Source organism: Taudactylus pleione, unplaced genomic scaffold (genome assembly GCF_031769625.1).
Source record: "Taudactylus pleione unplaced genomic scaffold, aTauple2 ptg000556l, whole genome shotgun sequence".
Lineage (NCBI taxonomy): Eukaryota > Metazoa > Chordata > Amphibia > Anura > Myobatrachidae > Taudactylus > Taudactylus pleione.
The window spans coordinates 26655127-26669909 of NW_028284958.1; the positions used below are offsets into that span (position 1 = coordinate 26655127).

A 14783-nucleotide genomic window follows, 5' to 3' on the forward strand; every position below is an offset into this window, starting at 1 on the left:
AGCCCCACACAGTGTACACTAGCACTGTGTGGCTCACCTGTGCCCATATCCTGTATACACAGGCATTGGGGATGGATCTGGAGGGAGGGGGGATGTAGGGGGGAGTGCGTGTACACCATCTCCTAACACACAGACCATAACGCACAGCTCCCTGCGGGCTCAGAGTGCTGTGAAGTAGTATAGCAACTTCCCCGCTGCTGCGCAGTCACACACACAGCTCGCGTCTGGCTGCATAGGGAGAGAGAGACTCCTGCTGCTGTGTGCCGGTTCCCTGGGACCATCACACTTTCCATTGCTGCTGCCAGTAAACATGTGCTGCTATAGCGCACCCTGGTAGTAAGTGGCACACTATAGATCTGGTCAAGTATGCAAAGTTTCATTACCCACCTATTGGGCCTGAATCTGGGCTTTATTACATTGTAGGAAAATTGTCAGGTACCAATTGCTTTGGAAGAAAGCAAACATTATGTTCCTATACATTTTATATCTCTTCTCTACTCCTTGGCTTAGGGGTTCCGCAAAAGAGTCAATAAGGGTGCCATGAACCAAGAACGTTTGGGAACCACTGAACTATAGTCATATTTGTTTTGTCCTTTCAGTTTCATTCACAAACACAACATATCACCAGGCGCAGTTGGTGGTAACCCTGAGATAAAAGATTTATTAGCGAGAGGTAATCAGGAAACACTTTATAGTACAAAAAATAAAGAAACCAAAATGTTGTTGCAAATTTTTCTCAACACCCACCGTTGAACCTCCCCCTGCATAACTCATTCATGTGGCCAGTTTGTGGACATTCTCCCCAAACCAGCCTACAATAGCAACATCACACCTTGGCCTTACACTGCTGGACTTGTTCCATATGCAACAATCTCCATGATCCTACTGCCGTAACACGATACGTTGCGATGGCACTTTTGTAACAAAGCAGTGGAATTCCCAGCTTTATAGCAGTCATTACACTATAATGTATCAGCTATTTAGCTGCAGGCTCTTGGACTTCTTACATAAATAAATAATTTGTGCAATTTTTTTTTGTTTAGTTCCTTTTGCGACCACGGTCACATACTACTGCTCAAAGGTAAGCAGACAAAGCTGAAGTAGAGTCCAGAATTTGCAAAGTGTGCATCAGAGGCTGATCATTTCTTGGGACTGGTTTCCATTTTTTGGAGCTGTGCTCCTTTACACTGATATTATGAATGTGCCCTTTTCTCCCGGCGTAGGAAAGTATCACATTTTTGTTCCCTCCATAAGAATAGGTGGAGTGTTATACATCTAACCTCTTCTGATTTATAGTTCATGATTAAAACCTCTTCTGATATATAGTTCACTATTAAAACCTCTCCCTGAAACACACACAGAACCATGAACCCCACCGTGCTAGCATGGTGGTGAAGGAGGTGACCGCTGGTTTGGTGGGAGCTGCTGCACATCAACACATTGCTTAGTTCTTAAATCTACAGTCAATAAGAGGCAGCGGCAATTCTTCAGTCATTGCCAGCACAGCCTGTGGTGCGCTAGGATAGTGCTCCTGGTGAGAGGTATCTCAGTCCCCACCCTGTGCACGCTTTCTAGGGGTTTCTTTGGGGAAAACTGGGCGTTGGGGCATTGTGGGGCATCCCTTAGGAGCAGTTAGGTGTTTGGGATGGATGGAGACACAGACATCTCTGCCCCTGCATGGTGACCCCTGCATAATGGGGTCTGGCGAGAGGCGTGGGGGGTCTGTACAATATGATACAGGCAGATGGTGCGCAACAAAAATTCAAGTGGGGAGTTTGGGTTCTAGACGGAGAGAAGCTTCATAAAGACCCTCTTCATCCAGCACTCCTGAGGAATCCAAGAGATACTGTGTGACCTGCAGCAGACAGTGAGGAATACAGTTTGTATTAATAGCATACAAAGGACGGTGGAATGTGTTTTATAGCAATATGCGTACAGATCCCCATTACTAAAAATTCTACAATGCAAAGAGTTATCTTTCTTGATTTGTAAGGAGCCCGAGTGCTCCACAGGGTCCGGGACAGAGTTCTGCATTGGCGCTGAATTGAACTGTAGAACCGATATGAAAGATCACATGAAGATCCATTACAGTGGGTGCGTCATCACATCAAAATGTATATGACAGCAAAATCATGCTGTTATGCTAGCTACACCGCCATGATATTAGTAATGCACATTACTAGTAGAGATATATATCATTCTACTAAGCTTTTAATCAAGACACAAATCATTCTGCTAAAACTTTGAAGTGACTCCTTTTTTCCAGTCAGGGGATATTCATTCCTTTGGTTGTCAGTAAAGCATTCAGAGTACTGGATGCCCACTATTATATTAACTGTCTATTGAATGCAAGAAGTTGGTGGGTCCATGGTCTTGCAGTCTTACCTTAGGCTGATGTTCTATCTTGTAGGACGTCTGTTGAAACTGCCTAATCTCCCGAATTATATGTGAAATCTAAAATCAAAAAATAATCCAAGATATTGTGTTACATTTAAAATCTGGGCACATGTCTGAAATCCAGCCTCTACTATCCAATGATACCAACAGTATAAGCAAGTCCAATTTATTGGGAGGCAGCATTGCGAGTGTCTAGCACAGTGTCTACCAGGTGGTGCACACAAATCCTATTACATATCTGCAAAAACACAGAAAAAACTGACCTAAACTGTGCTTTCCAGAAGAAAGTAATTAAAGCAGATTATTTCTCTCTATCTGATTTGTGTGACTGTTACGTTTGCTATCATTAAATCTGTAATATCACAAAGTTAAAATAAGTATAAACTAAATCTGATTCTACTCCTAGCTCTAGGAAAAACAGCATGCAGCAGCCAAAAACCAGGGGATGGGCAGGGAGGACCAATCATAAGCCACTGAATGGTCTTCCACGCTCATACCCTCTTATGTCGCCAATTAAAGTTGGTTAGTTAAATTAGTTATCTTAAATCTATTGGTCAAAGTCAAAGATGATGGCGGCTTTGACAACCCTTTTGTTAGTAAATATACCCCAATAGCCAACAAAAATGTAACCCTAGTGTGTGTGTGTGAGCATTTGGTAGGGAATATAGGGCCTGATTCAGACCCGCTCCAGAGCGAGTAGATGGCCGGGCAGTGCGAACTGTGCAAGCGAAAATTCACACGCTCCGGCGCTCGCATCCAAAAGGGGCGGCTGTCGATGTTGATCGACAGCTCGCCCCGTTTGGTAGGCGGGTTGGGGGAGGTGGCTGGCCAAACGGAGGCGTTCCCGAAGGAACGCCTGCCGTTTGGGGGCGGCCCCACTGACATCACTTGTGATGTCAGTGGTGAGCTTCCAGCTCTATTAGAGCCGGAAGCTCACTGGGGCTTGCGGCAGACGAGACCCTACCACAAGGGTCTCGTCGCAAACCCGACGGTCGTGACCATCGCGACCATCACCTGGCCGCTCGCTAAAGCTGTGGGTGGTCACCCACAGCTTAGTGAGTGGCCAGGAGGCCGGACTGAAAAAAATAAATAAAACGCCCTTCAGACCTGAGAGCTGCCTCCGGCAGCGAGCGGGTCTGAATCAGGGCCATAGATTGTAAGCTCCACTGAGCCAGGGACTGATGTGAATGGGCAAATATTCTCTGAAAAGTGCTGTAGAATATGTGTGTGCTATATAAATAACTGGTAATAATAAATAAAGTGTTAGAATTGCATCTAATAGTGTACTTGTATTTCTCACCATCCTCATCTTTGAGAAATTGACCAGTCCATCCTCGGTATAATTTGGGGTACCTTCCTCTATAAATGCCAGATCTGTCAGGTACATCCCCAGGTAAGGAACACAGGGAGGGTCACAGCTGGGGGCAAAAGAGAACACAAGGTAAAACATCAATCTTCATGCAGACATGTTCTACAGGGGATGCCATCATTATATAATAATGTAAATGAAGTGAGTACACTCTGCAGTATGGTGACACTATGATTTAATAATTATTTAATAATGTGCACAAAACTCATGCTGAGTGCAATGCTCGTCAGGGATTGCGAATATGATATAATGAACAATAGGAGAGTGCTGAGTGCACCGTTTAACAGGAATTTACACTATGGTACAATGTACACAACATGAAGCAATGAATGGCAAGGCTTGGCATTATAATGACTGAGAATTACAGTATCCCAACATTGCACATTTTCCTGCGCACACCTATGCGGTACGAGGCAAAATGTGCGATGTTGGGGGCCGCGAAGTGCTGGCATTCCAACTGTTTCTCCAACACTCTGGTCATCGCTGCTAAATGAACTCCCCCTATGATGGTAAAATTATTTTAATTTTATTATCTATTTATTAACAGTTTCTTATATAGCGCAGCATATTCTGTTGCGCTTTACAATTGGAAACATTAATAAAACAAAACTGGTTAATAACAGAGGGAGATATAGGTAGGAAGGCCCTGCTCGCAAGCTTATAATAAAATAGTATACACAAGAGTTCTAGGAGAAATGCAGTGCAGGGGATGCCAATGATTCATACAATAAAGTGTAGAATTTATGAACATTGAAAAATGTGGTTCTGTAATATAATACTTTTTACTTATGTGATAAGCCAATCTTTATATAAAATATTTATTATTTCCCCTGTTTTTTTGTGCATGTAAAGATGGTAGGGACTGCAAAGGAGCCAATGTTTGTTCCTTTTGCTAGGAAGAGCTGCTTGTATTGGCATGCTCTTTGCAGAACGTGGGTTACCCGTTTTAATCCATCTGATTGTGTGCCCAAATGCAAAACAGGATTTTGTTTAGCAAAAATTATATGTTAACGAACCTCAAAGGGTGGGAGCTGGTAGTTAATAAGAGAAAGATGTGCCCATACAATCCACACTGTCAACATATGCAAAAATGAAACTTAATTTTGTGATGTGAGAGGTTTAAATTAGATACAAGGGGGTAAATTTACTAAAGTGCGGGTTTTTAGAAGTGAAGTTGTTGCCCATAGCAACCAATAAGATTCTACTTATTTATCTAAGACCTTCTAGAAGATAATAGCTAGAATCTGATTGGTTGCTATGGGCAACATCTCCATTTCTAAAAATCTGCACTTTAGTAAATATACCCAAAGGAGCGGAGAACAGGAATTGTTATGAGGGTGTTATTAGTGAGTGCCCACAAAGTCTCTTTCAATATTGCTGAAGAAGTGGTGGTTATTGTGACTTGCCCTGCACTCTCAGTGGCACAGCATTTGTACCATCTAGCTGCATGTGATGCGGGGCAGTACATTTAAATGCACTCAAATGTGCATGAAATAAAATTATAAACATAAACATATTTCTGAAGTTCCCTCAATTTAGACATAAACAAGGCAGGAACGAAAAGTATTTTACTGGTAAGATAAAACGTTTAATGTAATGAAGGTGGCTGCAGTCAGACGCAAATGTTTATCAAAAATAATATTTCAGCGACGTTATCCTATTTTGTTGCATGTTACTGTGCTGTTGATATTCTACACTATTATTTGTTAAAATTATATGTACAGTATACATTTTCTATTCTATAGAAAAGCTGTTGTCCACGAAATAACCTATTGCTAACAAGTTCTAAGTTGCAAACCAGCACTATATCCATGACAGCCACTTAGCAATTACTATTTATCTGTATCGTATTAAATGCAGATTTGCATCATTGAGCAATGTTAGTAAGAAGCCCTGATTGACCTTAACAGTTGATGTAGATTATAGTATGAAAAACAATTAGCATGAGATTCATTTAATAAGTCTACGTAATGTGAAACCTATGTAGCAACTGAAGGGTTGCAGAGATTTTATATATGACTAATGCTATGACAAAGATAAATTGATCTCTAAAATTGATCTAATATAGCTACTGATATTTCACCTCAACAATCTAGCTCTTCCAGCAAGTATACATTGCTGATATGAAAACTTACTTCTTCAAGGCCTCTCTCAAGTTCTTAAATCGCCCTTCTGAAGACACCAACTTCTGAAGACGGTCAATTAAAGTTTTTGTCTATAAAGAGGTATTGCAAAATGAGGGTTATGTACAGGAATGGAAAAAGGAGACTTCTGTTGCTTAACTGTTACGTCTCTTTCTTCGACTCCATAGGGGGCACAGGGATGACACTGGAGAGGAGAGTCTGGGCACCAAATAGTTAAAAAAGCCCAGGCTCCTCTCCTCTATACCCAACCTCCAGCCACAGACCATCACTTTAGTTTGCAAGCCCACGGCAGAAACAAGGCAGAGGAGAAGGAAGTCCGGCATTCACTCAACCATAGGATACAGACGGACAGGTCACCAAAGAAACACATTCCAGCAGTCAGGTGCGTCAGGGTGGACGCCCTATGTCCCCTATAGAGTTGAAGAAAGAGACTTAATAGGTACGCAACATAAGTCTCCTTTTCTTCTTCCTCCACTAGGGGGCACAGGGATGACATTGGGACTCCCCAAAGCTATCCCCTATAGGTGGGGAGGAATGGGATTGAAATGCCGGCGGCTCTTTAGCTGCTGGTTCAAATCCCGACAGCGCCAGCCCGACAGGAGGAAATCCCAAGAGCGGAAGGTAAGTCACCTAACCCTACGGGGGTGCCTAAACTTAACCCCCCACACCCTAAACCTAACCCTCCCGCGTAATGTGGGCATCCACTTTGCCCTATCCGCTGCTGGGAGAGAGTAAAAGGTAGTAATACACTTGTAAACCTGAAAGCGTCTGCTAGGTTGAGTCCACTCCTCCGCCAAGATGGAAATTCCGCAACTGTCTTCTGCTTCTTAAAACAGGTTCCTTGGATCTAGGAGGTTGCTCTGAGCCGTCCACTAGTAGAATGGATTTTACTGCTCTGACAAGAGCCTCTACGTCTACTTGGGACATAGCCTCCTCTGGGACAGAAGACGTATCAAAATTGGAGTTAATGGAAGCACTTGCCTCGCCATCTGAAGACACTTCTGAATTCGAACCTGATAATGGAGTGGAGTTTTCACGTGGAGCAGGGCTACATCTAGATGCCCTATCCTTATCTAGCATCTGTTGAAAGGAAGTGGACACCTAAGCCAACCTCTGGACTGACTGTGCAAAAGTCTGCATCCAGGGTGGCACCGCCATGGGAAGCTGTGGCACAGCATCAGGGACAGGTGGCACTGGAACCGTTATGCGGTCTACAAATTGTGACATTATCCTGAGTTAGCCTAGACGCCCAAGCCGATTCCTGGCTGGAATCCATGGGCGGTCACCTTTTGCAAGGCCCCAAAGCAACTGACACAAAGGCAATCGTGCTCCGGATCCTGAGGAGAAATTACATTATGACACTTCTTACAAGTGCGCAATATTGTTAGCGCCTACCTCCTTAGTAGTTTTATTTATGGAAATTCTGAGAGTCGCAGAAATCCTTACACAACAATTTAATAAGTTAGGGCAAAAAGGGTCTTTAGGCAGTGTTAGTATATAATAGAGTAAATAAATATATATAGGAATCGGTATTATATCCTGCTGGATGTCAGCCAGGCGGATGTAATACCGACGCCGGAAGCTAGAAAGGACCAGATCCCAGAGGGGAAGTATCTAATCTATTCCTAACCCTCCCTTATGGAAGCCCAATCCTAATCTCCCCAAGTGCCTAACCCTAACCTCCCCCCAGGGGTGCCTAAACCTAACTTTCCTGGGGGTGTTGTGCCTACACCCAACCTGCCCCCAGGGGTGCCTAAACATAAGTACCCCCCGGGAGCCCCTAACACTCCGCCCGGCGTCTGTCCACTGCCGCCGCCCAGCTTACCTTCGTTCGGTAGCTGGGTGCCGGTCTCGCAGCGTAGGGCTGATGATAGTACTTTTCCGGCATTTCAACCGTCGGCGTCCTGCTGTACTCACCCCTGCAAGGGATATTACCCCAGTGACTAGAGACATAGATAAAAGTACACTTACATACACACAGAGCAGTCAATGCAGAAATGGCACACACAGTTCAGGAGCAATAAATCAGCTTACATGAGACAGCAGTTCAAACGAGCAGAGTATTCACAGCAGTCATGGTTCAGATTGTACAACATAGAGAGAGCTGCTAAAGGTGCAACCACTTCTTCACATTTTCACTGACTAACTAAACTAACCAGGTTTTTATAACTTATCTGGTCTTAATTGAGGTAAGGGTGTGGTTTCTCCCTGGCTAACTCTTACCTCGAAATGTGGGAGAGGCCCACTCTGTCACATACCTCCCCCGTTAAAGGGCGAACCTAAATAGCCAGCAGCGGAAGCCCGACTCTTCAGTCGAATGCGGAACAAAAAATCCACATTCATATGTAGACATCCAGGTCTGTGCCGGACTTAAAAAAAAAAAGGCTGGAGAGCCAGGTACCACTTTGTTAGTCTTGCGTTAGAATTTTGCATAGACTGTAACCATTTTAACGGTGCATGATCAGTAACCACAGTAAACCTGGCCCCACAAAGATAATATTCTCAATGACTCGAGCCCATTTTATAGCGAGGCATTATTTTTCTATTACAGAATACCTAGTCTCTTGTGGGAACAACTTTCTACTAAGATATAGAATAGTGTGTTCAATGCCATCGAACTCCTGACACAAAACTGCCCCCAAACCCACATCTGAGGTGTCTGTTTGTACAACAAGATGCTTAGTAAAATCTGGAGACTTTAAAACCGCATCTTTACACAAAAGATGTTTAATTTTGGCGAACACAGACTGACAATCCCTAGACCACTTAACAGATCGTTTGAAAAATTCTGCTCCAAATAAACTTAAGTGAGCCGCTCAGGTAGAAAATTGAGGCAAAAACCTCATGTAATAGCCTTCTAAACCCAAGAAGGATCATAACTGAGGCATCGGCTAGTGCCTGTACCTTACTCACAAGGGGTTTCCGACACCCACTGCCCACCACATACCCTAAGTACTTGGGATCATTTTTACATAGAACACATCTTGCAAGTTAGCAGTTAAACCTGCCTCTCTCAAAGACTGAAGAACAGCCCTAAGCCTATTAACATGGGCATTCCAATGCTGATTAGATATGACAATATCGTCGAAGTATGCCGCAGCATAATTCTGATGACAATGGGGCACCATGCAAGCCAAAAGGCATTGTTTTCCACTGAAAGAGGCCCAACGGAGTATAAAAAGCAGTTTTCTTCCTAGCTTCCTCTGTCAGCTCAATTTGCCAATATATCCCTTTGTAAGATCAAGAGTAGAAATATATCTGGGCAAACCTAAACAATCAAGCAGGTCATCGACCCTTGGCATTGGGTAGGCATTAAATTTGGACACTGCATTAACTTTGCGGAAGTCTATGTATGCAGAATCTTGTGTAACCAAGATTTCAGGACCAAGACAATCGGGACCAAGACATTGGGGCTACACCAGTCGCTAGACGACTCCTCAATTATCCCCAACTTCAAAATTTCTTATATTTCCTTGATTACCAGTGCTTGTTTTCCCTTGGAAGCCTATAGGGCCTTTGTCAAACTACTACACCAGGTGGGGTTACAATGTCATGCAGACTAAATTGGTTCTCCCAGGTTTATCAGAAAAAACATCTGAGAATTAATTAACAAGATTCTCCAAGGGAGGCTACAGCTTGTCTGAATTCAAAGGTCCAAGGGGTGGAGAAACCCCATCGGACAGAGGAATCAGTGGACCAAGGTCACTATGGTCATTTCCAGGGTCTACAAAAAATACCTCTTGATCCTTCCATGCTTTCAACAGGTTAACATGGTAAATCTGCCTACCTCTACGGGAATCAGGTTGAGAGACTTCATAATTTACTTCGCCAAATGGCAATTGCCACTTTGCTAGTAATTTGCGTTTTTGAGTAGGTAACCAAGCAGGTGCCATGGTGAAAATACTTGAGTTCGGGCATTACGGTTAAAGAGAGATTTTTGAGCCTCCTGTGCATTTGCCAAATTTTCCCGGGCCAACTGACTTAGTAGGTCTATGCGATTACGCATTTGGACCACATATTGAAGGATGCTTTCGCCCTCTATTGGTGTTCTTCCCATGCTTCCCGCATAAGGTCGAAAACACCCCGTGGCTTCCTCCCATAAAGAAGCTCAAAAGGGGCAAAGCCAGTAGAAGCCTGGGGCACTTCCCAGATTGCAAATAACAAATAGGGTAGAAGCTCATCCCACCTTTTTTTTGTCTCTATAAACTTTTTTAACATAGACTTTAGTGTACCGTTAAATCTTTCGACTAAGCCATGCGTTTGGGGATGATATACTGAGGTTCTGACAGATTTAATTTTTAACAACTTTAGCACCACCCGTATTAACTTAGACATAAAGTTTGTCCCTTGGTCAGTAAGAATTTCTTTAGGTAATCCAACCCTGGAAAAACGCTCTAATAACTTAGTCGCTACCTGTTTGGCTGATTTATAGCTTTTAGACGGTGATTCAATCGAATCCACTAAATCAACCCCTATTTTTCAAAGGGTACCTCTACAATTGGGAGAGGAATCAGCGGGGCAGGAGACGGTCGGTTTACTGTTGTCTTTTGACACTTTGAACAAGCAGAACAGAACTGTGAGACCTCAGCATAAACACCTGTCCAATAGAACCGGAGGTTATTCTCTCCACCGTAAAACCAGAACCTGCTTTCTGAAAGGGCCCGGGACCACCAACTGTCGTATCACCTCCCCCGTTGGTTTGTACTTGTCTAATCGATATAAAACCTCTCTAAGCAACACAAAATGGGGATATTTTACTTGTTACATGTGACAACAGGACACCATCCACTGATAAAACCTTTTCAAAGGCCCTTTTTAAAGCAGGATCTTCCCATTGTTCCTTTCTTAAATCAGGCTGAGGCGTAAGGGGAAGTGTTAAGACCTCTTTATTAATACTACTTAATTGTACTTCAGTATTATTCCCCGCGCCACAAGGATTAGGCGGGCTGCTAGACCTCTCAGAATTACCATGGACATCAGCATGCATAGGCACATTATTTAATGACAATTTTGATGAACCTATCAGACACATTGACATGAACAGAAACAACAGCATTTACAGGCACATTGAGCGTAGTAGTATTATGGGAAAAGACCTTTTGTCCCAACAAAACATCACAAGCAAGCCAGTTTCTGTGATCCCTTCTCCTTAATTTTTTAGATTTAGGAGCCTTTACCCGAAACAGAGACAAATTAGGGGAGAAGGGAAATGTCTCTCCAAGGGCTGCTGCGGACTCCTGTTCCTCTGGCAAAACAAGAGCCAGAAGTGAGGGACTGGTAACCAAGGACACACACCAACACGCAGTTTGGCAGTCTTTCTCATGAAGGGACCATGGCAACAGGGAAGGCCCAAACATCTCCATGCACACAACAGATGCGGACTAGTTTGTGGGGCAACAATTCTGGGGACAACAAATCCCTTTGTATCAGTGTAGTAGCAGAACCAGAGTCCACCAAGCCCTAGACCAGTCTATTACCGACTTGCACACATACCTGTATTCTAGGAGGAAGAGGGAAAATCACTATAGCTGTAAAGACACAAGAAAAAGAGCAATCCATCTGTGGACATGCCCATTCTTGATGCCCACCTTGGAACACACTTGAGCTTGAGTTATTGGAAAAGTCCTCCACTCTGGACCTCCAACTTCTGGAAAATGGTCGGCCATCACCTTCCCAATAGAACGACTTTTAGGTCGAAAACCCTCTTTACGTGAAGAGAAGAGCGAAGCTGTAGGCCTCAATTTCCCCAAAGCCAGCACCTGCGAGGTGTACTGGTGCCTATCCGAATCCATACATGGGGGCACCTTATCCTGAGACCATTTTCCACTAGCTGGACAGCAGAATCCAAATTCTCAACTCTATGCAGCCGGACCCAGTGAGCAACTTGGGCAGGGAGAAGTGCAACAAACTGTTCCAGAGTGACCAACGCCACCAGCCGGGTGGAATTATGTAGGTCCGGCTGTATCCATTTAACTGCGATGTCGGCCAGTTTCAGGATCATAGGACACAGACTTTAATTTCCGTCAGTATGCTTCTGGATAGAGGCCAAACAGATCCGCTATGGCAGCCTTCATTCGGTCATATATTTTTGTATTTTCAAGGAAGAGGGCAGTGTATGCAGCTTGGGCCTCCCCCGTTAGCAGAGGGGCAATTCGTATGGCCCAGGAATCTTTAGGCCATGCTTGCAAGGTAACAACCCTTTCAAAAGTGGTAAGAAAGGCCTCCATATCATCTAAGGCCTGCATTTTGGGAAGTACTGGAGCAGTTACCACTGCTTGCTGCTGTTTAAAGAAGTACAACATTTGCTGCAAAACGGCTTCCATGGTGGTCTCTTTAGGATCCCTGGCACAAGACCCACTTGATTCCACTTCTGACACCACAATGTAGCGGGTAATTTCAGACGACCAGTGAGAGACTGAGGTGTTGCAAACAAGTAAGCTTTTTATTCCAGAATTGAAAAGGCATAGCCAGTGTAATGGCTTCTTACATAAGGCAAACAGTTCAGGAACAATAAATCAGCTGTACATGAGACAACAGTTCAAACGAGCATAGTATTCGCAACAGTCATTGTTCAGATTGTCCAGCATAAAGGTGCAACCTCTCCCTCACATTTAACTAAACTTACCAGGTTTTTATACCTTAGCTGGTCTTAATTGAGGTAAGGGTGTAGTTCCTCCCTGGCTAAAGGGAGGTTAACCCTTTCCTCAGAATGTGGGAGAGACCCACTCTGTTACAAAGCTCAACAAACCAGCCTAAATAAGCAGGAAGAAGGAGTTAATCTAGAGCAGCTGCTGGGAGCAGGCTATGAGGAGACTGGAGCCCAGCTTCTCTCTCCAACGCTGAGGCAGGCAATGGGATAAAATGGCCATTCAGCATTTAGGAGGGGGAGGAGAGAAGGGAGAATCTGCCTGGGGCTTACTGGCCGCATAGGGAAAGCGCACCCCAAGGTTGGGGGAGGGTCTAACAGGGAAGCGCCCACCTCCCCCATCTGGCATAACCCCAGGGAGCATGGCTGCTGCTGCTATTTAGCTGCCCCCTCCTCCATATTAAATCCCTGGTGGTCTAGTGGGAAGTGCGGGAGACCCCCACTGCTTGCACCACCAGAGGTCTCCTGCTCCGGCGGTAATAGTCGCGAACCCGCAGCTCCCTGCATGCAGGGAGCCACCTTACCTTGTCCACGGTGAGCGCCAGCTGCGGCTTGCAGCTCCGGATTTGTAGGAGTCCGCGGCCGAAGTCACTGACCCAGTCACCAGTGCTGCAGCCACCAGCACTGGGGCAGCAGTGGGGGCACCCTATAGGACGCCTTACACTGCCCGTCCATTGTAAAAAGCAATTAAATAAAGGGCACCACCTAATGCTGCCCCCCTATAAACTTGTGCCCAGCTCCTGCCGGCACCAAACTCAAACTGGTGGCCTGTGGCTGGGAGTGGGGTATAGAGGAGAGAAACCTGGGCTTGTAGGTAATTTGCATTAACTATTTGGTGCCCAGACTCTCCTCTCCAGGACCCAGTGCCATCCCTGTGCCCCCTATTGGAGAAAGAAGAAGGATTTAGAAAGAAAAGGATTTAGATAGCATTGAAGGGCTAAACAGAAAGTGTACAAAAAATGATACAAAGATCTGCAACTATAACTACATCTGATATATATATATATATATATATACTTGCATCGGTCCGGCACTCACCACTTGATATTTCATCTTGCCCCCGTGCCTTCCTTAGTAAGAGGCATACCAACAAATTTGAGGCGGCACTGAAGGTCTTTATCCTGCTTTATTGAAACACACCAACGTTTCAGGGCACCAGCCCTTTTGTCAAGGTTATACCTTGACAAAAGGGCTGGTGCCCTGAAACGTTGGTGTGTTTCAATAAAGCAGGATAAAGACCTTCAGTGCCGCCTCGAATTTGTTGGTATATATATATATATATATATATATATATATATAAAAAAAAATCTTTTTATATTATAGTTCAGACGTTAAAACAGGCAGTCAGGGTATGTTTAGTACCTGTTTGGACACTTTAATCCAGGTCCTCTTGAGTCGAAAGATTGCACTGCGATTTAGCGATGATGTAATCTCCAGAACAGCGTTGTAATTGTGTAGACAGCGACAAATATCAGCCACTGCCACCCACTTCTCAATTGTACATCCACGCATCCCCGGCTCCTCACTCCGCAGGATCTCCGTGGCAATCAGGTTGCTCATCTGACACCCATACACATCATTATTATAATAATAGTAATACTTTATCTTGCTGTTTCTTAACGTTATTAGATTGTATATTATAGCTTGTCTTATTAAACAGAGCAGTGCAAGAGAAGCCATCAATAATCTTTCATAATTAACTCTAAACATAATTCGTTATCAAGTATAATTTGTATTTGGTATTGGCAAGGTAAAGTGTGGCAAGAGGGAGAATTTGTTCTGCCTTAACTCCCTATAAATGTGTCCTCATACATCTAGCCTCAATGCGTCATGCAGCGCAACTTGCCTGGGGTGGGTGAGCCGCCAGGTCCCGTGCAACTCTGCTAGCATTGGGCGTATTTTTTTTGCCGAAAATGTGATGCGACTAGGATGCACCAACAGACTGTGCACTTCATATACAGATCCAGAGACTCGCACAGATTAACAAGTGTCCATATCAAATTAATCAGCACAGTCTCCTGGTGCGTTCTAGGCACGTTGCATTTTTGGCAAAAAGGAAAAAAAATGCAAAAAAGACGCCCGGCGCAGAGTGGGGCTTTTTGGCACGACTGCAGCAAAGATGTGTAAGGACACATCTGTATAACCATTATCAACCTACTTGCATATCAGTGATGGGAATACAGTTATATTATTGCAATTCCAATATATTCCTCTTTATTCATCTATA

The 14783-nt window shown here is 44.2% G+C and overlaps 1 protein-coding gene across 1 annotated transcript in view; it reads right to left on the reverse strand.

Annotated features, from left to right (window-relative positions):
* Window positions 1-634: 634 nt before the first annotated feature.
* Window positions 635-14783, reverse strand: part of RASGRF1 (Ras protein specific guanine nucleotide releasing factor 1) — an 84586-nt gene continuing 70437 nt past the window's right edge. Inside the window, exons 23-27 of the mRNA XM_088452830.1 lie at window positions 13919-14116; window positions 5902-5981; window positions 3698-3815; window positions 2386-2454; window positions 635-1855 (exon numbers count right to left, since the gene is read on the reverse strand). Of these exons, the coding sequence (XP_088308956.1) occupies window positions 1763-1855; window positions 2386-2454; window positions 3698-3815; window positions 5902-5981; window positions 13919-14116 (558 nt within the window). The 3' untranslated portion in view covers window positions 635-1762. The remainder of the gene's footprint in view (window positions 1856-2385; window positions 2455-3697; window positions 3816-5901; window positions 5982-13918; window positions 14117-14783) is intronic.